Source organism: Bubalus bubalis, chromosome 4 (genome assembly GCF_019923935.1).
Source record: "Bubalus bubalis isolate 160015118507 breed Murrah chromosome 4, NDDB_SH_1, whole genome shotgun sequence".
NCBI lineage: Eukaryota > Metazoa > Chordata > Mammalia > Artiodactyla > Bovidae > Bubalus > Bubalus bubalis.
The window spans coordinates 63,388,174-63,416,107 of record NC_059160.1 but is presented as its reverse complement, the minus strand read 5'-3'; the positions used below and the strand labels follow the sequence as shown (position 1 = coordinate 63,416,107).

General features: G+C 46.0%; 1 protein-coding gene across 3 annotated transcripts; it reads left to right on the top strand.

Annotated features, from left to right (window-relative positions):
- Positions 1-102: 102 nt before the first annotated feature.
- TIMELESS (timeless circadian regulator) lies at positions 103-26,873 on the top strand. Of its 3 annotated transcripts, none has more exons than XM_025283756.3 (29): positions 103-234; positions 13,014-13,150; positions 13,304-13,457; positions 13,764-13,878; positions 13,973-14,035; positions 14,342-14,443; positions 14,615-14,770; positions 15,016-15,149; positions 15,357-15,444; positions 15,735-15,911; positions 16,276-16,493; positions 16,742-16,845; positions 16,988-17,157; positions 18,921-19,055; positions 19,163-19,314; positions 20,239-20,336; positions 20,429-20,549; positions 20,658-20,859; positions 21,126-21,271; positions 21,895-21,980; positions 22,074-22,191; positions 22,280-22,362; positions 23,503-23,645; positions 23,858-24,032; positions 24,114-24,182; positions 24,303-24,421; positions 25,598-25,859; positions 25,989-26,081; positions 26,235-26,873. In XM_025283756.3, exons 2-29 carry the CDS (start codon positions 13,066-13,068, stop codon positions 26,306-26,308), a joined length of 3,642 nt encoding a protein of 1,213 aa, XP_025139541.3. In that variant the 5' UTR covers positions 103-234; positions 13,014-13,065; the 3' UTR covers positions 26,309-26,873. The 3 variants fall into 3 exon arrangements, with proteins under 3 accessions (XP_025139541.3, XP_006075068.3, XP_006075069.3); XM_006075006.4 differs by lacking the exon at positions 103-234 and adding an exon at positions 1,546-1,698; XM_006075007.4 differs by lacking the exon at positions 103-234 and adding an exon at positions 1,785-2,056.
- Positions 26,874-27,934: the final 1,061 nt, after the last annotated feature.

The following is a 27,934-nucleotide window of genomic DNA, read 5'->3' as shown; positions in this document are numbered from 1 at the left end:
GTGTGTGTTTTTTTTTTGCCCTTTGCCGTGTGAAATCTTTCAAGTTGCATTCATGAGCTGTTTGGTGCAAACTTCCCTTTCTCCCCATCCCCCTTCTCTTCGCCGCTGTGTGTGCATGATTGTGCGTATGACTGTGAGTGAATGTGACTGTGTCTTGAGTTTGGGGGCTTGGCATGAGAGGTAGGGAATGGAAAAGAGCTGTCACCCTATACCTTCCTCTCCCTACGCAGTGCGGTAAGTACAGGGAATGAAGACCTTAAGTTTCTGGCCTTTACCCTGCTGCCAGTCAAGTGTATGCTCTGGGTTTCTGAGGGAGCAGGGAAGCATTTTGTTACTCCTCAGAGGAGGCAGATGGAGGGAAGTGGAGGTGACAAGGCATTCCAAGAGTTGGGAGAAGCAGCTGGGCATGGTGTAGATATCAGCCCCAGATTAGAAGGCAACTGTACCAAGAAGTTTTGAAGAAGTTAACAGGAGAGTGTAGCCCACTTATCTCAGGGATGCTTGCCCCACGGACTTGGGTGGCAAAACAGCTCTGAGAAAAATAAATACTGGGGTTGGGACCCTTCTGTAATTCCACATCAACCTCTCTACATCCACTGGCTGGGTTTGAGATTATTCTAGCATGATGGATCTCTTTGGAGGTCCTGGGTGACTGAGCTCCCAACCCAAGGAATGGATGAGCCTAGAGCCTAGAAAAATGAAGCAGCTTAACTGTTCTGCCTGACAAACCCCAGTGTGACCTCCAAACAGAAGGTACTTAAGTCCAAAAGTGCTCCCTAAGGCCAAAACAGGAAATCTGATGCCTAGAGCAAATGCAGTGGTAGGGGTGGGGGGCATAAAAGAAAGAGGATTTGACACTCAGAATTTTAATTTAGAGCAGCCCCAAATAATCTTCAAATGGCATCTTTCTGCCTTTATCACTAGTTCTACAGTCTTTATTTTCCATTTTTTTGTGTCTTTTCACTTTCCGCTCATCTGTCTTTTCATCTTCAGCCAATTTCTTCTAATGCCTCATGTCCCAGAAATTGATTCCTTATATTCAAATTTTAATAATTAACGAGATATTATTTGTTTGATCCCTATCTTCCTTCGTTGTTGGGAAAAAACACTCATCTCAACAGAAGCCAGAGGAGCCCCTGACTTGACGATGAATACTTACGTTGACCTTTTCCTTTTAGAAGCCAACTGCACACTTTGCAAGCTTTAAACCTATACCTATAGTAAGATAGGCACCCTGGCCCCAATGAGACCACTATTGCGCATAGCCGTACGCTCCATTTCCTCACAAATAAAGCCTAACTTTTCTAACTAACCTTGGTAAGACTTTGGAATAATCCACTTGACTAGGAGAAGGGGAAGAATGTTTGTAAATTCACCTCTATTCGCACTTAGATCCAAATGATCATAAGTCAGCAGGAAATCCATTGCACTGTGAGCTCGGGCTCAATATAAGGGATCGACTCAGATAAAACAATACTTGTACTCGCTTCCTTTTTTTTAACTTCATCACCAACTCCCCCGGCCGCTAAGGGTCACACGGACCAGCCTGGCTCGCCCCGCCCCTGCTCCCGACGTAGGCAGGGTCTGGTCCGACGTAGGCAGGGTCTGGTGCGACCCACACTGGTGGCGGGAAAAGCAGCGGACCTGTGCTTAACAGCTGCTGGCCCCGCGGGGATCTTGAGGAGCGGCGGGGAGCGGGTGAGTGAGTGTGTGGGCAAGAAGGCTCTAAGTGGACTGCGTCCCTTCGTAGCCACGGGGGCTCTCCTGGGAAGCGCGGAGTCCCCTTTCCCGCCGCTTGGTTTAAAGGCAGGGGGCGGGGCGCGCGCCTTAGGTGCGCACGCGCAATTCCCAGTTGGGTCTCCTCTGTGGCTGTCCGGGCGTTTCCAACTCGCCTGGGACTCCCCCTTGTTCTCCCGAGGTCACTCCGCACGGCCTGGTCCGCCCGCGGGGGTGCGGCTGTGATGGAAAGGGGCTTGGAACCTTTACTATAAGACAGAAGCTTCCCAGGAATTTCCGCCTCTGAACTTCCCATCCAACTCAGACCCGAAAAAAACAGGTGTGCAACTTGGTGGTCAGCAGGAGCCGGGATCCAGTGGTCACTTGACTTAAATCTTGAGTTTTTATAAAATGTATTTCTCATTCCCTTCTGACCTTTCCCTTGGTAGACTTATGGAGGTTACAGTCTCTGCTTGAGTTTGTTAGCTGGACCATCAGCCGTTAATTAAGCTCCTTCCCTTGAGTATCTCAGTTCTTGGCCCTTCGTGCTGCCACTCATAATTACCTTTATAAAAAGTCAATCTGGTCATTTCAGATTACTTTTAAAACTCCTCTTTGGCTGCCCACTGTCAAGTTTAAATCCTTAGGTGGGTGTCCAGACCTTTGGCAGTCTGACTCTGACTCAACTTGTTTTCTAAAGGTTCTTATCATGTTTTTTTCCATCTCATGCAGTTGAATCCCAGCCCTGTGGAAAGCGTGTCTGTATTGTGTCTTTCATGCTTTGATACTTGTGCTCCAGCTGTTCCCTGAACTTGAAGTTCTTACCACTTCTCTGCCAAGTGAGCTTCTCTTTCAGAAGCGAACTCAACTGTCCCTTTGAAAACCTCTCTTTCCAGCCCTCCTAGGCCAAAGTAGTCACTTTTTCCTTTGTGTTCCTGAAGTATTTTACCTCCTTCTATATATGACGGGCTTCCCTGGTTACTCAGTGGTAAAGAATCCATCTGCCAGTGCAGGAGACATGGGTCCTATCCCTAGGTCAGGAAGATTGCTTGGAGAAGGAAATGGCAACCCACTCCAGTATTTTTGCCTGGGAAATCCAATGGACAAAGGAGCCTAGCGGGCTACAGTCCATAGGGTCCAAAAAGAATCAAACACAACTTCGCGACTAAACATTTTCTGTGGCACTTATACAATTGAGTAAAGGGTTACTCACCTCCAACTGTGCACTGTGTTCAGCACCAGATGGACAGAGATGAATAGAACAGAGTTCCTGCCCTTAAGGAACTGGAAGGAACAGATGTGAGCCCTCTGCAGTTACAGGGTGCCAGAGAATTCCACCCTGGCTTCCTTACTCTGCTCACTTGGAATTGTCTTGAGTAAACTTCTCTACTTTCACAGCTTGACAGACCACCTAACAACCTGATGCCTCCAAATCTCCAGCCCCAACCTCTCCTCCCTCAACTTCAAAACTTGTCTTAGAAAGCATGTATTGACACTTATGTTGTGCTGGTCACAAAGATTTCTAGTCTCAAAGAGTTTATATTTTAGTGCAGGTAACAGGAGCTTGAATTAGAGTCACCCAAAGAGTGTTTTCAGAACACTCTTGTCCAAGCCCCACTCCCTGTAGATTCTGACTCACTCACTAGACTCTGAAATTCAAAGGTGAATATGAAACAGTTCCTGCCTTCAGGGAATCTAAGGCTAATTCAGGGAGATAGATGTTTTAAACAATCTATTTAAGTATTATGTACAACATGAACTACAAATGCCATGATGAAAGTCTGTTTATGGCACAAAGTAAACATAAAAGAGAGATACTTTCTGTATGGAGAAACCAGGAGGAAGTGCCAGTTGGGCAGAGTTCTAAAAGGTGAGTGGATAGCCTCTAGGTAGATGACAGAAGGGTGTTCCTGACAGAGGAGTGTCCTGGGAGAGAAGGTTAACTAACAGACAGATCATGAAGGACTTTGTATTAGCGCATTTTGCATTAGCGCAATTTGCATTAGCCCATGCTGAAGGTAAACAATTCAAATAGTACTGAAGAGAAAGATAACTATTTATCCTGACCTAGGTCCCCCAGTTCTCCCCAGAGATAATTACTATGAATTTCTTATGTAGTCATTGAAAGGTTTTAAGCAGTGTGGTTAAATGGCCAGACCTGGTAACCGTATTATGGATAGATTTAAGAGAATGAGACTGGACACAGGAAAAGAGGCTAGGTAGCAGTTGAGTAATCTAAGCAAGAGATACTCAGGACCTGAAGCGAGGCAGTGGCAATGGGGATAGACAAGGGCCAGACAGAAGAGCATAAGGAAGTAAAATTAGCTTGAGTGAGTGACTCAAGGTATTTAGAATGACTTCTAGGTTTCTTGTGTGAATAACTGAGTAGATTGTGTCAATTCCTGAGAAATCCAACAGAGAAGTAAGACAACCAAGGGAAAAGATGTTCCATGTTGGACATATTAAGTGTGAGGATTTGAGAAGATGGAGATGGCTATTTATTTGTGGGACTGGCACCAACAAGTTCAAAGTGGCAGGAGATAACAGATTTGCTGGCTAATGGCTCAGAAATGGTAGTTGAAGATGTGGGAGTGGATGAGTTTGCCCAAGGAGCTGTGTAGAGTGAGACAGGAAGAGGACTAAAGGTGTAGGCTTAGGAGTCCCCGGTGGCCTAGTAGTTAGGATTCCAGGCTTTCACTACCATGTCCAGGGTTCAAGCCCCGACTGAGATCCCACAAGCCTTGCAGCCATACATACATAAAAAGGTGCAGGCCTAAGGACCATCATCACTTGAGGAGAGGGGGAACAGCCAGTATGGGTTTGAGGAAAGTTTTGGTTTTTTGATTTTCGCTTTATTGTATTTGCCCTCCTCCTAAGATGAAAGAGCTTTGAGCAACTTATATGAGAATGGAGCCAGTATAAAGAGAATGTTGGAAACAAATGAAGAAGAACCAACTGAGGGATAAGAAGTGATTGATCAGGGACTTCCCTGGCGGTCCATTGGTTAAGACTCTGAGCTTCCAGTGCAGGGGGTGTAGGTTCAATCCCTGGTCGAGGAACTAAGAGCCCACATGGCATGGCCAAACAGTAAAAAAAGGAAGAAGTGAGAAGTGATTGAGCTGTACAAATGGAGAGCTTAGATTCGAAGCAAAAAAGTCACTGTGGGCATTTGAAATATGTTTGTTTTTCAGCTTGGGTGGAGAGAATTGAGAGAGTTCATTTCTGATTTCTGTTGTTCTGAGAGGAAAGGACCAGAGACACCAGCTGAGAGGTGTGGGAAGCAGTGGAGTAAAAGGACTTAAGGGTAATGGGTGAAAGTTAGAAACAGCTGTTCCTCTAGAAGGAGAAGAGGGAGAGGACCAGGAATACTAAGGATGCTGGGTCAGGCTGAAGGCCTGTTCAGATTGAAGACCACATTTGTTGTGTATCATTGTGTGGGGTGGTTTGGTTTCCTCCAGCAAATCCTAGTCTAGATTTGAATCTTAGAGCCTGGAAAGTAAATGGTTGCATTGATCTGAGGCTGGGATCTTTTGTAGAGTGAATGCAATAAAAGGAAAAAAGATTGAGACTTTACAAGAGTTATGTGTAGTGATACAATAGTAGGATATGTGCTCCTGCGTGCTCTACCCCAGTCTGATCATTTTATTTTTCAGCTTAGAAATCTTCAATTAGTCCCAGGCTTCTATTCTAAATCCTTAAATTGATTGTCAGTAAGTTTTCCCATAAAGCCAGTTCCAACCCTCTTTTTCGTTGCTCTCCTGTTAAGCTCCTTTATTCATAGTGGTTCCCTCTCTGCTTTTGCTCTGGAAGATTCTCTGCTTAAATTCCCCTCCTCCCAGCTACCTAAATTCTAAGGCAGCCTTCAAAGGCCCAGTTCTAATCACACTTCTCTGACAAAACCTCCTTGACAAAACCTCGGTCTACGTCAGCCTGAAAAGAGCCCTAGTTTTTCAGAATTTTTTTTCAATATCACTTATTTAGAGCTTGTACTAACTTGCCTTTTATAGTGTTTTCTCTATATTAGATGAGTTTTATTTGTGCAACTAAATTCCTTAAATATCTTCAACACCTCAGCCACTGCACCTGCACAGCCGTGACTTTTGCCTAAGGCTCTTTGTAAGCACTTAATGACTAACTATAGAGTCCAGTAGATGGAGAGGAAATTAATATTTTGAGAAGTCTTTGTACTCAGCACTCCGTAAATATCAGTTTGATATCAGTGCTTCTCAGACTTTTTTGGTCAAGGACCAGGATTTTTCCCCTCCCAAGCTATTGCGGATCAATGCTTTCTCCCCCTCCCACTACCAACTTTATCGTGATGTAATTGATATATAAAGAACTGTTTTAAAATAGTGGGACTAGGAACTTCTATGGCAGTCCAGTGGTTAAGACTACGTGCTTCCAACGCAGGGGACATGGGTTCGATCCCTGGTCAGGTAACTAAAATGCCACATGCTGCGTGGTGCTGTACCCCACCCCCTACACATACAAATGTAACTTTAAAATTAATTAATGAGTTTAAAAAGTAAAATAGTAAAACTTGAATAGTGTTATTAGAAAAATTAAATTACTAGAGAAGTAACATAAAAAAAGATGTACAGAATAGAGACATTTTTACTATTAGCCCATGGGATCACAAAGAGTCGGACACGGTTGAATGACCAGCACTTTACGTTTTTCACTATTAGATTCAACACACATCAGCTCTGTCAGAGTGCTATAAGACATCCTAAATGCTTATACTTTGTTTTCATACTAATCTTGATGCAGACAGCTAACAGTTTGGACCGCCAATGGTCCACTGCTGCACAGATGACTTGAGTTCCATGACCTCATTTGAACCACCCCCTACTTGTTTTTCTTAGTGTACCAATAAGAAAACTGAGGTTTAGGTTAAGCCACATGCTGAAGATCACCACCTTAGTCCTGGACAGAACTGGAATTCAAATGCCAAGTGTCATTTTGTTCATACTGCTGCTGCTGCTGCTGCTAAGTCGCTTCAGTCGTGTCCGACTCTGTGCAACCCCACAGATGGCAGCCCACCAGGCTCCACCATTCATACTGGTGCTACTCAAAGCTGCTTCTTGGAGCAGGGTGGGTTTGGGGCCAAAGTTTTTGTTTGGTTTTGTTTTCAAGAAGTGTGTTAATTTTCTGTTTTGAATTACAAGCATTTTTAATCTTTATCCTTTGTTTTCCTTTGGGTCTTGCATTTTGAGGCCTGCAAGTATTAATTTCAGATGATTATTGCCTCATCTCAACTGCTTAGTACTCAACTGAGTGGGAAACTTAACTAACATTCCTTTTAAATGTCCAGGTCTGCTTTGTCTAAGGTGTTTGATAAAGTTCTCATCTGTCTATGATGAAATGTGAAAATACAGCATAATGAGTTTTTTCATAAAATCAAATATATTAAATTCAAAGGACTATTTTATCCTGGGATTTTTGTCCTTGTTAGGTGTTCATGGAGTTTTTTTTTTTGGTGTTTAAATACTGAAAACAGAATGTGTAGTAATTGTGTGAGTGTTTTTATAATAGCTGTTTGGAGACACAATTCACATACCATAAAATTCACCCTTTTAAAATGTACAATTCACAGAGATTTGCAACAGTTACTGCTGTCTAAGTTTAGAACATTTTCATCACTCAAAAAAGAAGCCATGAACATGACTCCTAGCAATCGGCCCCATTCCCCCCTCTCCCCCAGTCCCTGGCAACCACTGATCTATAATACTTTATATCTCTATGGATTTACCTATTCTGAGTATTTCATATAGATGGAATCGTACAATATGTGACGTTTTGCATCTGACTTCTTCACAGAACATAATGTTTTCAGATTTCATCCACATTGTGGTATGTATCAGTACTTCATTCCTTTTTATTGTCAAATAGTATTCCATTGTATATATATACCACTTTTTGTTTATTCATTCATCAGTTGATGGACACTGGGGTTTTTAACATTTTGGCTGTTACAAATAATGCTGCTTGAACAGTTGTGTGCATTTTTTGGGTGGACATACATTTCATTTCTCTCATATGTATACCTATGAATTGGAGAATGCAAAGGCAACCCACTCCAGTACTCTTGCCTGGAAAATCCCGTGGACAGAGGAGCCTGGTAGGCTGCAGTCCATGGAGTCGCTAGGAGTCAGACATGACTGAGCAACTTCACTTTCACTTTTCACTTTCACTTTCAGGCATTGGAGAAGGAAATGGCAACCCACTCCAGTGTTCTTGCCTGGAGAATCCCAGGGACGGGAGAGCTGGGTGGGCTGCTGTCTATGGGGTCACACAGAGTCGGACACGACTGAAGCAACTTAGCAGCAGCAGCAGCATACCTACGAATGGAATTCCTGGGTCCTATATTAACTCTGTCTTTAACATTTTGAGGAATTGCTAAACCAATTTCCACAGAAACTGCACCGTTTTATAGTCCTCTACCAGCAAAAATGAGGTTTGTGTGCCTGTATATATATATATTTTTAATGTCCTTAAGTTAAAAAATTTAAAGACTGCAACCTTGGGTTCAGATCAGATCAGATCAGTCGTTTAGTCGTGTCTGACTCTTTGCGACCCCATGAATCGCAGCACGCCAGGCCTCCCTGTCCATCACCATCTCCCGGAGTTCACTCAAACTCAGGTCCATCGAGTCAGTGATGCCATCCAGTCATCTCATCCACTGTTGTCCCCTTCTCCTCCTGCCCCCAATCCCTCCAAGCATCAGAGTCTTTTCCAGTGAGTCAACTCTTCGCATGAGGTGGCCAAAGTACTGGAGTGTCAGCTTTAGCATCATTCCTTCCAATGAACACCCAGGGCTGATCTCTCAGAATGGACTGGTTGGATCTCCTTGCAGTCCAAGGGACTCTCAAGAGTCTTCTCCAACACCACAGTTCAAAAGCATCAGTTCTTCGGTGCTCAGCTTTCTTCACAGTCCAACTCTAGCATCCATACATGACCACTGGAAAAACCATAGCCTTGACTAGATGAACCTTTGTTGGCAAAGTAATGTCTCTGCTTTTCAATATGCTATCTAGGTTGGTCATAACTTTTCTTCCAAGGAGTAAGCGTCTTTTAATTTCATGGCTGCAGTCACCATCTGCAGTGATATTGGAGCCCAAAAAAATAAAGTCTGATACTGTTTCCACTGTTTCCCCATCTATTTCCCATGAAGTGATGGGACCGGATGCCATGATCTTTGTTTTCTGAATGTTGAGCTATAAGTCAACCTTTTCACTCTCCTCTTTCACTTTCATCAAGAGGCTTTTGAGTTCCTCTTCACTTTCTGCCATAAGGGTGGTGTCATCTGCATATCTGAGGTTATTGATATTTCTCCTGGCAATCTTGATTCCAGCTTGTGTTTCTTCCAGTCCAGCATTTCTCATGATGTACTCTGCATATAAGTTAAGTAAGCAGGGTGACAATATACAGCCTTGACATACTCCTTTTCCTATTTGGAACCAGTCTGTTGTTCCATGTCCAGTTCTAACTGTTGCTTCCTGACCTGAATATAGGTTTCTCAAGAGGCAGGTCAGGTGGTCTGGTATTCCCATCTGTTTCAGAATTTTCCACAGTTTATTGTGATCTACACAGTCAAAGGTTTTGGCATAGTCAATAAAGCAGAAATAGATGTTTTTCTGGAACTCTCTTGCTTTTTCGATGATCCAGCGGATGTTGGCAATTTGATCTCTGGTTCCTCTGCCTTTTCTAAAACTAGCTTGAACATCTGGAATTTCACAGTTCACGTGTTGCTGAAGCCTGGCTTGGAGAATTTTGAGCATTACTTTACTAGCATGTGAGATGAGTGCAATTGTGCCGTAGTTTGAGCATTCTTTGGCATTGCCTTTCTTTGGGATTGGAATGAAAACTGACCTTTTCCAGTCCTGTGGCCACTGCTGAGTTTTCCAAATTTGCTGGCATATTGAGTGCAGCACTTTCACAGCATCATCTTTCAGAATGTGAAATAGCTCCACTGGAATTCCATCACCTCCACTAGCTTTGTTCATAGTGATGCTTTCTAAGGCCCACTTGACTTCACATTCCAGGATGTCTGGCTCTAGGTGAGTGATCACACCATTGTGATTATCTTGGTCGTGAAGATCTTTTTTGTACAGTTCTTCTGTATATTCTTGCCACCTCTTTTAATATCTTCTGCTTCTGTTCGATCCCTACCATTTCTGTCCTTTATCAAGCCCATCTTTGCATGAAATGTTCCCTTGGTATCTCTGATTTTCTTGAAGAGATCTCTAGTCTTTCCCATTCTGTTGTTTTCGTGTCTTTCTTTGCATTGATCCATTAGTCTCCCTGAATTAAAAAAAAAAAAAACAACTTAAAGACTCATCCATGAAATCCAAAAGTTTGGGAACTACTGCCTTATACTAGTCTGTATTTTAAAACAAAGCAAACAAAAGAAAACCACCAAAAAAACCCTATCCAGAAGGTCATCAATAAAAAGAAATGATGAGAACTAACTGCTGACTGTTGAATAAAGTTATAGAACTTCCTTTGCATGTTGATTTTTCTCCAGCATAAAAGGCTTGCGTATCTTAAAGCAGTTTGCAATTACAGGGTTATTTGGCAGACATTTCCTAAATACTGTGCCTGGGCCCGTTTTCCTCAGCCCCTGGAGTTTCTGAATATTTGGATCGGGCCTAAGCAGACGTTCTAAGATGGTTTGGATTTTTTGTGTTTATGCCTCATGTGGTGGCATGCGGGATCTTAGTTCCCCAACCAGGTATCAAACTCAGACCCCCTGCTTTGATCAGAGTCCTAACCACTGGACAACCAGAGGGGTCCCTCTAAGGTGACTTTGAAGTGCAACCTGGCTCAAATGACTGCAGTCATTCTGGGTATATGTTAATTGGGTATAATACCAATTGAGGGTATAATGTTAATGCTTTTACTTGCATACTTGCATGTTTTGTTATTTCTAAGATATCTTTTTCAAGGGGAAAAAAAAAGAATTTCCTGTCTTTTCTATTGATTCTTGGCAATCTTTTCAAGAAAAAAAAAGAGAATTTCTTTTCTTCGTTTCTATTGGTTCTTTAGCAAGCCAGAATGCTGGTTTTACTGTTTTGCCTTTATTGTGGGTCAAAGAGGGAGCATTGGGGAAATTATTTTCAAAGTAGAAAACACGAAGGAGAATAAAGTACTCTGATTGAAACAAAGATAAATTAAAGGCTTGTATGGGGACTTCCCTGGTGATCCATTGGTTAAGAATCCGGGACTCGGTCCCTGGTCTGGGAACTAAGATCCCACCTGCCCAGAACAACTAAGCCTGCGCATCTCAACAAAAGATCCTGTGTGCTGCAACTAAGACCTGCTGCAGCCAAATAAATAAAAATTTTTTAAAAAGAACATTTAATAGAGAAGAAAAGAGATATTCTAGATAATTATAACATAAAGAAGTGTTCAGTGCTGGAGGAGGCAGTCCATTTAGAATGACATGTGCTGTCAGAACCTGCGCTGCTGTAGATGCTTGTCCTCGTGAGGAGTTGGGTGGCATTGAGCTGGATCGTGAATGTCAGATAGGCTTAGAACTTTTGGAGTTAAGGGAGATAGACTTTCCAGAAGGTGGGAGCAAGGTTTGGAGAGTGCAAGACGGGGCTCTATGTCTAAGAATGTGTATGTTTATGTTCCTGAGCTGGAGGGTTAGAGAGCCAGAGAGACAGCTAAGGCATGGATCTAGGAAGTGGTGGGTTGGGCAGGTGTGTGTGATGTAGATCACATAAGACAGATAATCAGATTCTAAGTGGTCTAGGAGAGAAAGAGGAGGCCACACAGACTAGGTGATAAGTAGCTTCTATTTAATCAAATGAAAAGAGAGTGAACTGTAAGTTTTCTGTCCCTGGCTGATTTTTTAATGGTATGTTTCCACCAGTGGGGGCTTCCCTGGTGGCTCAGACAGTAAAGAAACTGTCTGCAAGGCAGGAGACCTGAGTTCAGTCCCTGGGTTGGGAACATCCCCTGGAGAAGGGAATGACTACCCACTCCAATATTCTTGCCTGGAGAATTCCATGGACAGAGGAGCCTGGCGGGCTACAGTCCATGGGGTTGCAAAAGAACTGGACATGACTGAGTGACTAACACACCAGGGAAGGGAAAGCAGCAGCCTAGAGAAATAACCCAGTTACATAAACACAGAGATACAGCACCAGGCATCAAACCTTGGTCCTTTGGACATGCCCATTTCCTGTGGGGGAACAGGGGTGGAGTTGGGCTAGAGGTACATATGGAACCTCTGTGGGACATATGGGAAAGGTCTTTTTAGAGGAAGCTGAGAGTATGGCTGAATGTGATAAGGGGACAAGATTGATGGATATTCCCGTGTATGTGTTATGTGTGTGTTACTAGTGTCAGGTTCCGAAACATCCAGGACCTGTACCTACTTGATTATCTGATGCAGGTTTAAGGACTTTTGTAAAGCAGGGCATGCTTCTGAAAAGGAAGATGGTCCTTCTGCGCAGAGGGACAGGAAGTTTAACTAGTTCCTATTTACTTCTTTTTTTGTCCACCCTGTTAGGTGCTGGCTTCTACTTAGATCATCAAAACTTATGAGTAACTTTGGGGAGGAGAGTGAAGGAACTTTCTCTGCACAGCCCTAAGGCCTTAGAAGCCTTCGGGCTCCTGGGATGTATCAGATCCTCAGTGGGATCACCTCACAGTCACAGCTGGGTTTTCTCAGTTCTTGTATAGAAGAGCCATAACTGTGTGTGGAAGGGGACTGGGGCTGGCAATTTTAAAGGAGAGGAAAGCTCGTTCCCCTCATAGAGCTGCAGAGCTTTCTCAGGGTGAGAGTCTCGGTGATGATGCCCTTCACTAACCAGCCTTTCTTTCTACTTCATCATCTAGACTCTGAAACATACAGTTTCAGACCCAGGTTAGAGGATGCGTGCATGCTAAGTCGCTTCAGTCATGTCTAACTGTTTGCGACCCCATGGACTGTAGCCCACCAGGCTCCTTTATCCATGGCATTCTCCAAGCAAGAATACTGGGGCCCAGGGATCAAACCTGTCTCTCTTATGTCTCCTGCACTGCTAGGCAGGTTCTTTACCATTAGGCCCATCTGGGAAGCCCCAGTTTAGAGGATGGGATGGCTTAATTCTTAGGCTTGGAGCCTCCTTGGTTGAAGCCTTAACTTAAAGCTTTCCCTGAGACTGGGAAAAACACTGTTGGTGCTGATGGAAGTGAAGCATTTGAGGATTTTGTTCAGAATACCCAAAGCATGGGGGCCTGCGCGCTCCCCTCTCCCTTTTATGGGGAGGAGCCACATTTGTTATCTTTCCTTGTCTCTGTAGGCCTCGTCATTTCTGTGTCCCTTGGCTCATCCACTGATGTGTGGACTTGAGCATGATGAATTGTGAACTTCTTGCCACATGTAGTGCCCTTGGGTACTTGGAGGGAGACACTTACCACAAGGAGCCAGATTGCTTAGGTGAGTCCTTTTTTGAGGAAACAGATTAAAAAAGAAAAAAACTTACTTGAACCGAGATGTTTTGAATTTCTCAAGCCGTGGGTATGAAGGGCACATGGACCTGGGTGGAGCTTCTTCCCTGGGTCCATGTAAGTGTTTATTCTGTCCCTGAAGAGAGTGTGAAGGACTTGATCCGCTACTTGAGGCACGAGGATGAGACACGGGACGTGCGGCAGCAGCTGGGATCGGCTCAGATCCTGCAGAGTGACCTCCTGCCCATCCTCACCCAGCATCGCCAGGACAAGCCTCTCTTTGATGCTGTTATCAGGTTGATTCCCCAGCTTTTTTTTTAATTGAAGTATGGTTGATTTATAATACTGTGTTAATTTCTGCTGTACAGCAAAGTGACTTAGTTATACACACATGTATATATATGTATATATATACACACATTGTTTTTTATATTTTCTTTCATTATGGCTTATCACAGGATGTTGAATCTAGTTCCCTGGGCTATACAGCAGGATCTCATTGTTGCTTCCTCCACTTTTTAAGGTTTATCATGTGCTAGCCTTTGGTGTTGGTGCCTGGTGAGGAAACTTAACAGCTTCTCCCTCCTTCATGATCTCCCTAGGCTGATGGTGAACTTGACACAACCAGCCTTGCTCTGCTTCGGCAGCATGCCCAAGGAGCCCAGCTTCCGGCACCACTTTCTGCAGGTGCTGGCATACTTGCAGGCTTACAAAGAGGTGAGGTTTTACCCCAGAGTCCCTGGGGCAGAATTGGGGGCAGTGGGGAAGGAGAAAGTGGAGGCTACTTAAGGTCCACTCCCCTATTTCATAGGCCTTTGCCAGTGAGAAGGCATTTGGGGTCCTCAGTGAAACTTTGTATGAGCTGCTGCAGCTGGTGAGTCTCCGCTTCCCAAGATGCCAGGCTGAGGGGTGGGGGGGTGGGGGTGAGGGGTACAGTTAGCGCCCTGCTCCTCGTCTGCATAGAGCCCCAGGCAGGGCATTATCATGGAGATATGGCCCCAATCCCTGGGGTACAAGTCCAATCCACCGCACTGAGTCTGCTGCCTCAGGACTGCTTGAACACTTCCTTTCTTTTCTTTTTAATCCTGACCCTTCTCTGTGCCTCTGTCCCTCCGTCAGAGTAGGGCCCTCCTGCTTTCCCCAGGGAGTCTCTTCCTCTATCTCTCCTTCTTCTGACCAGGGCTGGGAGGAACGCCAGGAGGAAGACAACTTGCTGATTGAGCGGATCCTGCTGCTGGTCAGAAACATCCTCCATGTCCCCGCTGACCTTGAGCAGGAGAAGGTGATCTGGGGTTGTCTGAGTTCTCATGCTTGGTTAGGGTGAGCAGCCCCCTTTTCCACTGTTCTGTCCTCTGACCTTGGTGGGGGCCACCTTGGTTAAGGAAGGAGTTGAAGAACCTCAAGGCAGGGCAGGAGAACTGACTGAGTGCCCCCTTTCCACCTCACTGCTCAGCGGATTGACGATGACGCCAGTGTGCACGACCGGCTTCTCTGGGCAATCCACCTCAGTGGCCTGGATGACCTGCTCCTCTTCCTGGCCAGCTCACCTGCGGAGCAGCAGTGGAGCCTCCATGTGCTGGAGATCATCTCCCTTATGTTTCGTGACCAGGTGAGACCCTGACCTGTTGCCGCTGACCCTTCCCTCGTGTCCTTTTCTGCTGTGTGGCCAGAATTGCTCTTGAGTCATGACTGAAATGTCTGGGGAAGGCAGGAGACTTGTGGAGTAGCCATGTCTTAGGTACAGGGTCCCACCAACATCCCTATTTTCGTTCACTCTTTCTGTCCCCCCAGGAGGTGAACTCAGAATAGGGAATGACTACCCTTCTGACTCATCCCTTCTTGTTCTAAATTCAGAACCCTGAGCAACTGGCAGGAGTAGGGCAGGGACGCTTGGCTCAGGAGCGGAGGACAGATGTGGCAGAGCTGGAGGTCTTGCGCCAGCGAGAGATGGCAGAAAAGAAGACTCGAGCCCTGCAGCGAGGCAACAGGTGAGTGGCAGAGAGCCGCTCTACCTGTGTTCCTGTTCCTGCACCGCAGAATGTCAGGGCTCGGGCCAGACACTGGGTCACAGTGGTGACCAGAGAGCACTTTGTGGTTACAGCACGCTTGATGTGCTGCTGAAAGAGTGAGCACGGAGCTTCCACAGAATTGAGGAGTCACCCTGGAGGTTTTTTGGTTTTTTTTTTCTTCTACAGGCATTCTCGGTTTGGGGGTTCCTACATCATCCAGGGCTTGAAATCCATTGGGGAGAGGGACCTTGTCTTTCATAAAGGTCTCCACAATGTGAGTATGGTCCTGTCGGGGCGGTTGGGGGGACATTGCAGAGTAGGGGGCCTACAAAGGATAAACATCTCTGGAGGTAAAGCTGTCTCTCTTCTTGGGCTTAGAAAGTTGGAGACGTAGGAGGCATAGAGTTTTGGCAGTGTCTTTACAGGCATCTTCACTTAGTACTAGCGGGAGAGAACCTTCTATAAGCTTCTTCTGAGAAAACTGAAGTACCAAGGATGTGGAAAGAGCTGCCAGGGAAGGAGGTGTTCAGAAGTAATTCTGATCCCCTCAACCTCTACCCCCAGCTCCAAAACTATACTTCCGATTTGGGAAAGCAGCCCCGACGGGTGCCTAAACGTCGCCAGGCTGCCCGGGAGCTGTCCATCCAGCGCCGCTCTGCCCTCAACGTGAGACTCTTTCTTCGGGACTTCTGCTCAGAGTTCCTGGAAAACTGTTACAACCGCCTCATGGGCTCGGTGAAGGTGAGAGCCTAGGAAGGATGGAGCACAGAGGTGACTCAGGCCGCAGTGAGGAGAAGGGCAGGCTGGTGAGAAGCCCACAGGAAGCTAGCCAAAGACCATCGACTAGTAGGTGGGAAGGGTGTAGGGTGCTCCTGAGACATGGTGATGAAGTCAAGAGGGAGTGGGTTATTAATGGACAAAAAAGACTCTATAGAGTAGCTGCCCCAGAGGAAAGGGAAGGGAATGTGGAGAGGATAAGAGAAGGATGGAAATTTGGGTCCTAATATATTGTTACAGTGATGTCCAGGATCCACCTGGTCGCAGTAGGACAGGAGGAAGTGGGAAGCCCTGAGGTCACGGAGTGATCTGTTTTTCCTGGACATAGGACCACCTGCTTCGGGAGAAGGCTCAGCAGCACGACGAGACCTACTACATGTGGGCTCTGGCTTTCTTCATGGCCTTCAACCGAGCTACCTCCTTCCGGCCAGGCCTGGTTTCTGAGACACTCAGTGTCCGCACCTTCCACTTCATTGAGCAGAATCTCACCAACTACTATGAGATGATGCTGACCGACCGCAAGGAAGCCGCCTCCTGGGCACGCCGGTGAGCGGGAGGAGAACTGCGGTCAGAGTGGGCATCTTGGCCAGGTTGGGAATCGGAACGCCTGAATTCGGGATGGTGCTTTCTTCCCTATTTCAGGCTTCAGGTGGTCAAGCTGGGGAGCAAGGATGGGCTGGGTCATTCAGTTTTTGATGGAACTATTTTGGGAGGTGGGGGTGCAAAGGGGTGATATTGTTTCCATGAACCAAGGTCCTAAGCTGTCCTCCCTTTCACCTCTTTTCTTCTTGCAGGATGCACCTGGCTCTGAAGGCGTATCAGGAGCTGCTGGCCACGGTGAATGAGATGGATGTGTGCCCAGACGAGGCTGTGAGGGAGAGCAGCCGCATCATAAAGAGTGAGGCCTGGCCTGGCTGCTGGTCCCGCCTTCCCTGCCTCTCAACCCAAACCTCACCCTTCCCATCCCAGCTCCACCTGTCTCTCCCATCCCCAAGCTTTCCAGGCCAATCCTTCCATTCCCTTCTCTTCCCTGTTTGCAGACAACATTTTCTACGTGATGGAGTACCGGGAGCTCTTCCTGGCTCTCTTTCGGAAATTTGATGAGAGATGCCAGCCCCACTCTTTCCTTCGTGACCTAGTGGAAACCACCCACCTCTTCCTCAAGATGTTGGAGCGGTTCTGTCGGAGCCGTGGGAACCTGATGGTGCAGGTATGGGGCGGCCCAGTGGTGTAGAAAGAGCTGGAGGGAAAGGAGGAAGGGGAAAGCTGATCTGTTAGAAATACTCTCAGCTAAGGCCAAGAGTTTTGTTGGTGTTGCCATTGTGAGTTGGCCTTGTAAATTTCCTCTCATTCAGTTAATTCCTGATCTACCATAAATATCTTCATTCAGGAACCATTTATTAAACACCTGCTCTTTGCTAAAAGCACATAGACTCTGGCGGTCCATAATTTTAGGATTTAGTAATTATGCTGTGCTATTTCCTGGTTATTCTTCAGAAGCACTGTCGTGAGATAGAAAGGGCCTTATCTTACAGTAAAAGTCAGATCTGGGGACTTGCCCAGTAGTCCAGTGATTGAGACTCTGCACTCCCACTGCAGGGGGCCAGGGTTTGATCCCTGGTCTGGGAATTAAGATCCTGCATGCCGCCTAGAGAACCCAAAAATAGAAAAAGTCAGAGATCTGGGATTTCATCCTGTATTAGTTACTGGTAGAATAACTCAAACTGCTTGTGTGAGTCTCCAGGTCTTTAAAGTTGATTATAATATCTACCCATATGAGCCTGAAATGAAATAATAAATGAAAAATCTGGGACAAGAAGAAAACCTCAAGGAGTTTCTATCCTGGAGACACAAGGACTCTGCTTTGTAAAAATTTTCCTATACTTCTATTTGCTGCAGCTTAAAACTTGGTCAGAAGTGAACTTGAAAGGGGCTGTGGTACCAGTGTACTCAGTCACTCAGTTGTATCCATTGCAACTCTTTGTAACCCCATGGACTGCAGCCTACCAGGCTCCTCTGTTCATGAGATTTCCCAGGCAAGAATACTGGAGAGGGTTGCCATTTCCTACTCTGAGGATCAAACCCAAGTCTCTTGCGTCTCCTGCATTGGCAGGTGGATTCTTTACCCCTGCTCCACCTAGGACACCTGTAGTACCAATGAGACTTTTCTAAAAGGCCTTTTTACACTCAGAACTCTGTTGTATTCTCAGTACTGTATTGAGCGTTTGGTGTGTACTATGTCTCAGATGTTGTGCTAAGATTTTCCCATAATCCTCACGGCAACACTAGGACACAGGCACAGAGTGGTTAAGCAACTTGTGCAAGGTCTTGCTGGTAAAAGACCAGCATCCATACTTAAATCCTGACCTGCTGGAATCCAGGCTCATGCTCCTGACTTTTGGTGTGTTTTAAGTTCCTTGAATATAGCATGAATCTCATTAAGGACCTCATAACCCATCTTATTTACCCACAGCAAAGACTGATTCACAGCCATGACTTGGCGAGACAGGGTCAGGGTATTGACTTTCATTCTCCTGCTTTTCAGGAGGAAGAAAATCGTGGTGTACTTTTGCAGAATGCTTTCCTTTTTACAAAGCCTTTTCATATAGAAGTTTTTATCCTTATAGCAAATCTGTTTATTCTATAGACTTCTGCTTAAGGTGTCACTGCCCCAAGAAATGAGTCACATGCTGTTCCTGTGTTTTGCCATGGCATTTTATGCTCAGCCACATTCTAGGTTTTATCCACGCTGTAGTGTTGTTTACCTACTTACCTGTTTCCCCCAAACTAGTGCCTCAAGGAGAAGGCAACATGCTGGTCACTGCTGCTTACCCATCGCCATCAAGTAGCACATAGTGGTCACTCCATGAATGTCTAATTAATTCAGACCTCTGACTAATTAGTTCTCAGAGGACATTGATGGGAAAAGGCGTCTCTGGCTCTCCTGCTGTCCTCACAGTTCTTTCTCCATAGAACAAACGAAAGAAAAGAAAGAAGAAAAAGAAGGCCTTAGATCAGTCTGTTGCTTCTGGTAATGCCCCCTACAGCCCAGAGGAGCTGGAGGCCATGTGGCCCTCCCTGGCCGAGCAGCTGCAGTGCCGTGCCCAGGTAAGTAGCTGCAGAAACCTTCTCCTGAGTCTAGTGCCCTGGACAGGCTGTCTTGGCATCCCCTCACCCCCACCACTGTTTCCATAGCTTTAATCATCCCTCTCTAGGATTCTGAGCTCAGTTTGGACTCGGTGGTTCCCTTTGATGCGGCCTCAGAGGTGCCAGTGGAAGAGCAGCGGGCAGAAGCCATGGTGCGGATCCAGGACTGCCTCCTGGCTGGCCAGGCCCCGCAGGCCCTGAGCCTCCTGAGGTCTGCCCGGTAAGAGCGCTGCGTGCGCATCCTCCTGCATCCAGCCCCTGGACTTTTGGGGGCAGAGAGTGGCTTTCACTGGGGCACAGGGTTCTCAGTCTTTCAAAGAGAGCAGTCCCCTCAGAAGTGCAAGAGCTCTGCATGGAACACTTGAGTCCTGGGAAGTTTTGGTTGGTTTATTAGGGAAGTTTGTTGTTTGTTTTGTTTCACTTTTGAAAAATATTAGCACAGTTAGTTGGGGGGGAAAATAGAGATAATTCTATGAGCCAAAGATAGCCATCATTAACATTTTGATGAGTTATCTTCCAGAGTATTCTCCCCCTCTGTGTTAAATATAGACATATGCACCTTCTTTTACAAAATCAGAATATTATGATACTGATTTGTAGTATTTTTTTCAATTCTCAATATATTGTGAACATCATTTCACATCAGATATATTTCTGCGATTGTTAATGGCTTTAAAACCCCATCATGTATATTTGTCCAACTAAATGTCATGCATTTAGATTACTTGCATTTTGTTCCTTTGATTTTCATTGCAGTGAGGCTTATGAGGGAAAATTTCCCTAGAGTCTTTGTTTCATCTTTGAGATGACAGTTTGCATTCTCTTTCCAGTTGGAAAATAAGTCTAAATTCCTTCTACTACTTCAAATTATAATTCAGATTCCCTCTGGTGAAAGTGTGTCACTCAGTTATGTCTGACTCTTTGGAGCCCCATGGACTGTATCCCACCAGACTCCTCTATCCATGGAATTCTCCAGGCAAGAATACTGGAGTGGGTACCCATTCCCTTCTCCAGGGAATCTTCCCAACCAAGGGATTGAACTGAGATCTCCCACATTGCAGGCAGATTCTTTACCATCTGAGCCACCAGAGAAGCCCAAATTCCCTCTGGCAAAAAGCCTTTTTTTTTTCTTTCTGTGTTCCAGAGAGGTGTGGCCAGAAAGAGATGTGTTTGGTGCTCAGGACATCTCCCCAGAGGAGGAGATCCAGCTACTGAAGCAAATCCTCTTGGCCCCGCTTCCCCGTGAGTCTCCATTTCCTTCTCATCACTCTCCTTTCCCATGCTTCTCCAGCACCAACGTTACAGATACCCGGTAATCCTCACTCTTTCTGTAGGCCAGCAGGGGCTGGAGGAACAAGGGGCAGAGGAAGAAGACGAAGAAGAGGAGGAGGAGGAAGAGTTAGAAGTGGTCCAGGTGTCGGAGAGAGAATTTAACTTTTTGGACTACCTGAAACGGTGCACGCCCAGAGGATGGAGTTGGTGTCAGGGTGGAGACCAGGGTGCCATGCGGATGAGCTATATCTTTCTCACGCCTGCGTCCTCTCGCTCCTTGTCTCGGTGCAGCTTCGCAAACTCAACCGTCCTCCGAGCCTACCTGCTGCTGCTGCGGAGCTACAAGCAGAACAGCGCCCACACCAACCACTGTGTGGTCAAGATGCTGCACCGGCTGGCCCACGATCTCAAAATGGAAGCCCTGCTTTTCCAGCTTTCCCTCTTCTACCTCTTCAATCGTCTGCTCAGTGACCCTGCTGCTGGGGCCTACAAAGTGAGGAAATACCAAAGAATGGGGGTCTGGAGGCCTAGGGACGTCCTGGGGTAAAAGGTTGAGAGGTAAAGTGCCCTGAGGGGTGTCAGGGCTGAGCCATGAGAGAACAGTGAGGATGCAGGCAGGTAGGTTGAGGGAGTTGCATGGGGAAGGATAGAAGAGGCCAAGCGAGGAGGGCCAGCTGGGGAACAGGTCTAGAGACAATACCTAGAGGCCCGTGTTTATGTACATGTGGCCACGGGCCTGATAGCCTCCCTCTCCCACAGGAGCTGGTGACTTTTGCCAAGTATATCCTGGGCAAGTTCTTTGCTTTGGCTGCTGTCAACCAGAAAGCCTTTGTGGAGCTGCTGTTCTGGAAGAACACTGCTGTGGTTCGAGAGATGACTGAGGGCTACGGCACCCTGGATGGCGGGTGAGCTTGAGGACAGCGTGGTGGGCCTGGTGGTGGGTGGTGGGGGCGACCCAGTACAGTGTGCCAGAGCTGGAGGGCCTGGCAGGTCAGGTGGCGTCGCCTTTCTTTCCCTTTCATAGACGAGAAAACAAGCCCCGAAGGTGAAGCTAATTTTACCTGTTAACTAATTTCACCCAAGAGAGAAACTGGGATCGAGCCTAAGTGTCCTGTCTACTCTAGTTTCCTTCTCCTTCACCGGCGTTCGGGGCGCGCTCAAAGTTGGGGGCCCACAGAGACTCTGTATGTGCCTTATACCAGGAAGTGCTGGGAGGCCATAAGGAAGCCCAGAAATGCCTGTTCTCTTTCTCTGAGTAGCTTGGCTCCTCTCCTTTCACTTTTCTCTCTCCTCGTAATACCCTCAGCCCCTGCAGTGTCAGGTTCCAGGGGCCCAACCTGGAAACTCTTAGTTTGATTTTGGGATTCTTAAGTAGAAGGAGAGTAAGAGGAAGGAGACACACCTTAGGCCTCCGCTGGCTGGCTGCTCTGAGGTACCTGGGTCACCCTTGCTCCTGTTAGAAGAGAAGGCCCTTGGTCTCCTCTTTCGGACCCAGCAGCCTCCCCGATCCCCTTCTTTCCCCACTCAGATCTTCTAGCCGCAGACTCCCTGGATGGAGCCCAGAGGAGGAGGCCCAGCTTCGGGAACTGTATCTTGCCCATAAGGATGTGGAAGGTATGAGGCCTTGAGGTCTGAAGAGCTTGAGGGAGGAAGGCAGCCAGAGCCCCGGGACCCCCCTTCCCAGCGTCACCCCCTCCTCCACCTCAGGTCAGGATGTGGTGGACACCATCTTGGCACACCTGAAAACTGCTCCTCGGACACGCAGGCAGGTCATCCACCATCTGGTGCGGCTGGGACTGGCTGACAGCGTCAAGGACTTCCAGAGGTAGTGGCACATGCTCTGGAGGGAACTGATTTGGGAATCCACCACGCAGCCCCTGAGCGCCCCCTTCCACTGACACCTCCCTCAATAGGAAAGGAACCCAGATTGTGCTGTGGACGGAGGATCAGGAGCTGGAGCTGCAGCGGCTTTTTGAGGAGTTTCAGGACTCCGATGGTGAGTGAGGGGGAAGCTCAGGGAGCCTCTGAGAGGAGAGCCAAGCTGTTCATTTCTTTTCCTGCCGTTTCCTCTTCCCAACGAAGGCTTATTTTCTCCTTTCTGTCCACCTGCTCTATTTGTGGTGACACGTTTGCTTGTTTTAAAGATATTTTTTCTTTTTTTAATTATATAAGTTACAGGTGTACAATTCACTATAGTATGGTTCACTATAGTCACTAGTTTTTTTTTATAGTCACTAATTCTTAAATTTTATGCTCCATTTATCATTGTTAAAAAAATATCGGCTATACTCCCCATGTTGTACAATACGTCCCTGTAGCTTATTTTATACCTAAGCTTGCAACTCTTAATCCCCTACCCCCGTATGGCTCCTCCCCCTTTCCCACTGGTAACCACTAATTTGTTCTCTATATCTCTGAGTCTGCTTCTTTTTTGTTATATTCATTCATTTTTTTTTTTTAGAATCCACATATAAGTGATATCATATTTCTCTGTCTTAATTATTTCACTTAGCATCCATATTGCCTCAAATGGCAAAAACTCATTCTTTTTTATGGCTGAGTAGTATTCCTGTATATGTGTATATTATTATTGTTGTTTAGTTACTAATTTGTACCTGACTTTGCAACCATGTGGACTGTAGCCTGCCAGGCTCCTCTGTCCATGGGATTTCCCAGGCAAGAATACTGGAGTGAGTTGCCATTTCCTTCTCCAGGGGATCTTCCCTACCCAGGGATTGAACTCGCGTCTCCTGCGTGGCAGGTGGATTCTTTACTGTCTGAGCCACATGGGAAGCCCTGTGTGTGTATTACATCTTCTTTATTCATTCGTCTGTTTATGGACACTTAGGTTGCTTTTATACCTTGGCAATTGTAAATAATTCTGCCAAGAACATTGGAGTATATGTATCTTCGAAGTAGTGTTTTTATTTTTTTTTGGATATACACTCAAGAGTGGAATTGCTGGGTTATATGATAATTCTATTTGTAGTTTTTTGAAAGACCTCCGTACTTTTTTTTTTTGTGGTGTCATTTTTGAGTGAATTGAGTTATCCCCTTTCCAAAGACTGCTCTCTGTTTCCTTTACTAGTCCCTTTACCCTGTTGCTCTTGGCTATTCACACTTTCTCTCTCTATAGATGTCCTGGGTAATATCATGAAGAACATTACAGCCAAACGCTCACGGGCCCGAATAGTGGATAAACTGCTGGCTCTGGGGCTGGTGGCTGAGCGGCGGGAGCTGTACAAGAAACGCCGGAAGAAGCTGGCACCCTCGAGCTTGGTAACAGTCTTACCCTGGCTCTGCCAGCTGGGCATGCCTCCCTCCCACCCCTCTCCCCCTGCAGTGCTCCTTAGAAGTAGCCCACCCAGATTCTTCCTGCCTCAGGCCCTTCTGAATAGGTCCCCCCCAGTAGGGTAGTCAGGAACCAGAGGACTCCACACAGTTCCTTATCTTGTCTCCTTTGGTCCATTTCTCACCCCAATGAATTGTAGCCTAATGAAGAGGAATCCTTGCACGATTTTTGCCAGGAAGATCTAGAAGAAGAGGAAAATGTGCCAGAGAAAGAGAATGAAGAGGATGAAGAGAAAGAAGGCTCAGAAGCAGAGCAACCCCAGGGTGGCTCCGTCATTTCAGCTGAATACCTTGGGCAAAGTCTGCACCAGGAAGGTGAGGGCTTTTTTGGGAGAGATGTCTCAGATGGCGGGGTTGGTTGTATGGACCAGTTGTGAGTTTCCCACATTCCTTCAGGCTTTTCTGCTCCCCTCCTCTGGCTCCAGAACTGCCTCATCCGAGCAGCAGATGATCGGGAAGAGGCCGGTGAGTGAATAAGTGACGGATTCGGGAGGACTGGGGTCTGGAGGCTGCTGGGGACCTGCCATGGGATGGAGGGCCAGTTCTTTCTTCACATCTTCACCATGTGACTGGGTCCTGTCCTAGGCTGCTCCCAGGCAGTTCCGTTGGTGCCACTGACAGAAGAAAATGAAGAAGCGATGGAAAATGAACAGTTTCAACAGCTGTTGCGAAGGCTAGGGGTTCGGCCTCCTGCCTCTGGACAGGTAAATACATCAGTTATGGCATCAGCCAAGCATGTTGTTGCCTCTTTAAGATACATCTCCTCACTCCCTGTCATCTCTGACCTTGACTCCTACAGGAGCTGTCCTGCTAATCTTCTCCTCGCCTATCTTCTCTTCTCCTAAGTCCATCTTCCACACTGCTTCCAAGTTATCTTTCTAAAATATAGTTTTGATTATATCACTCCCCTGATCAGAGCACTTGGTGTTCCCCACTGTTTGCAGGACCAAGTCCACAGCCTTTGAGTGATGTATCTGGCCTTGGCCAAGCTTTGCAGCCTCACAGTCATGCCACCCAACACCTGCCTCACACTGTAGTCATCCTGAGCTACTTTCCATCCTCCAAACAGACTTTTTCATACCTGTAAACAGTCCATCATGCCAGTTCCCCCTACTGGAAGGTTCCAACCACATACACAGGTGGCCGATCACCCATCTTCCTGATGAACCGTCCACCCGACCTTCAAGAGTTTTGGTTCAGCTGTCACTTCCTCAGGAAAGCAGTCTCTTTCACTCCTTCAACCACACTCCCTACCAAAATTCACCAGATGCTCAAGTCTCTACTATAAAATGGCGTAGTGTTTGTGCATAATCTTTGCATATAGTCTCTATAGATCACTTGTCACAACCAGTACAATATAAATGCTGTGTACATGGTTGTCGGTGTGCAGCAAGTTCAAGTTTTGCTTTTGGAACTTTCTGGAATTTTTCATTTCTTTCCCCAATGTTTTTGATCTGTAGTTGGTTAAACCCATAGATATGAAACCCGCAGATGCAGAGGGCCAACTGTAATCATTTTGGTGGCTGTGATTTGTTCGTTCCGTTAGTATAGCCCCAGTCCTGTGGTGTTACAGTACATTGTTATAGTAGATTGGTTCTTTATCCTGTTTGATTGTGAGATCCTTGAAAGCATGGATCGTATCTGACTCACTTTTAGATCCCCAGAATCCATTCATTTACTTATGTAATTAGCAACTATATTCTCTGGCACTGTGCTAGACACTGGGCATAGACTGGATTAATAAGCAGTGAGAGTTCACAACCCTTGTGGCGCGTCACCAATGTAGGCTCATATGTATTCAGTGATTAATGTCAAAATCTGGTGAGCTAGAGGCTTCTCCTTTCCCATTGCTCCTGCTTTCAACTCCTTTGCCCCTGTAGGAAACCTTCTGGCGAATTCCAGCCAAACTGAGTCCCACCCAGCTCCGGAGGATGTCAGCTTCCTTGAGCCAAGCAGAAGAGGAGGAAAAGCTTCAGTTAGGATTAGAATCTAAGGTCCCTGGGGAGCCAGGCCTAGAGGAGGAGCACCAACAGGAAGAGGAGCATCAACAAGAGGAGGAGCATCAAAAGGAGCACCGAGCACATGCCCTGAGGACCCTCGTGTTAGCCCGGAAAAAGGAAGCAGGCCTGGTGTCGCCAGAGGGTAATACCAGGACCACTTACCTATTGTATACTTACTACGTGCTGGCCATATCGATCAAGAGGGTCTACAAGACTTCTGAGACTACAAGAACCTAGTTCCCTAATTTCATGCCTCTTGTGGTTGTTTCAGAGGAAGGGACCAGTGGTGGGAAAGAGCAGCTGATAATGGCACCCAAGAAGCGACAACTGCTGGACAGCGATGAGGAGCAGGAGGAAGATAAAGGTGGGAGCAGAAGTGGGGGAGTCCGGTCGGGACCTGCTTTTTCTTCTAACCTCTAGCACTCTTCTCTCCAGTCTAGAAGATAAATACTACCATCCTCCTTCTCCATAACATACTTAGATCTCCTCTCTCTTCTTATCCTTGTCATTCCCGTAGCACCAGAGTTGGGAGTTCCAGGAATCCGGAAGAAGAAACGGTTTCAGATAGAGGATGATGATGAGAGCGACTGAAGATGCAGATGCCCAGGGCAGAGATATACCCCATTTTTAGGTGGTGAATTTGAATCCGAGTTTGGAGGGGCATACAGGACCTGGAAACTCCTCTTACTGGACAGCAGCTGTGGAGCCCCGGACTTCCCCATGGATTTAGAGTCCAGGAAGTCCAGGCAACAGTGTTGGCCTCCTGTTACTTCTTCCTTCTCCCAGTTTTATCAGGGTGCCTCAGTAGCTCTCTGGAGACTTATTCCTCTTCTTTGGTTTTAATAGCACTCCCTGGTAAAGGAGAGGTGTGAATGAAATATAGAAGGCACCTTGGACCCCTCTTAGTGGTCTGTTGTTTTGGCTTTCTGCTGGAGGTGGGTCCCAGCACTAGATGGGGAGTCTTGTGACATGATGAGTGTGGGTGTTGGAGCATTTTAAAAAGGCTCCCATTCTCATATTCTTTCCTGTGATCATCTTTGAAACACCAGATTGAGCCCAGTTCCTGCCACTGAAGTAAGGCTGAGATGCAGTATTCTAGAGGTGATGAATACATTTGGTTGGTGTTTGGCAGCGAATTAAACATGTAAAATGTAAAGTTGCCAATGTTGATCTGACTTACCAATCTAAATACCCTAACCCTCCACCTGCATCTTTGTGAAAGAACTTTTAACTGTTAGGTTTAAAAGAAACCATCAGCCTTCCTTTTTCTCTTGCTTTCCCTACAAAAGACACAAAAACATTCTTACCTCAAGATCAAAGGATAAACAGGATAAATCTTTAGGGTTAAAACAATATGCATCAGAACAGGCACATGAAAAAATGCTCAATGTTGTTAATCATCAGAGAAGTGCAAATTGAAACCACAATGAGACATCACCTGATACCTACCAGAGTGGCTGTCATCCAGAAGACCATGGATAATAAATGTTAGTTATAGAAAAAAGGGAACCCTTGTACAGTGTTGATAGGAACATACTGGGCTGGCACAACTCAAATAAACTTTTCTGTCAACCCCATAAACTGGTGTAGCCACTGTGGAAAATAGTATGGAAGTTCCTAAAAAAAACCCTAAAAATAGAACTGCCATATGACCAAGCAATTCCACTCCTGGGTATATATCTGAAAAACATGAGAACACTAATTCACAAAGATATATGCACTCCAGTGTTCATAATTATTTACCGTAGCCAAAATATAGAAGTAACCTAAGTGTCCATCAACAGAAAAATAGATAAGATGTGGCAAATATGTAATGGAATATTACTTGGCCATGAAAAGGGATGAAATTCTGCCATTTGCAATAACATGGAGGGACTGGAAGGGTATTATGTTTAGTGAAATAAGTCAGACAAAAACCGTATCACATGTATATGGAATCTGAAAAATACAGTAAACTTGTGAATATATAAGTTTAAAAAAAAAAACAAACAGACTCGGTCTATAGAGAAAAAACTAGTTTCTAGTTGGGAAACAGAAGGGGGAGGGGCAATTTAAAAGTAGAGAGTTAAGAGGTACAAACTGCTATGTATAAAATAAGCCACGAGGATATATTGTATAGAACAGGGAATATAAGCAGTAATTTTATAATAACTAAATGGAGAATAACCTTCAAAATTGTGAATTGCTGTGTCACATTTTATATTGTATATCAACTAT

What these genes read in the sequence shown, in the direction of transcription:
- TIMELESS (XM_025283756.3), top strand. Translation starts at nt 13,066, where the DNA reads ATGATGAATTGTGAACTTCTTGCCACATGTAGTGCCCTTGGGTACTTG. An exon ending in CAAGGAGCCAGATTGCTTAG is followed by an intron (nt 13,151 to 13,303) that starts GTGAGTCCTTTT and finishes CTGTCCCTGAAG; the next exon opens with AGAGTGTGAAGGACTTGATC. An exon ending in GAGCAGCCGCATCATAAAGA is followed by an intron (nt 16,846 to 16,987) that starts GTGAGGCCTGGC and finishes CCCTGTTTGCAG; the next exon opens with ACAACATTTTCTACGTGATG.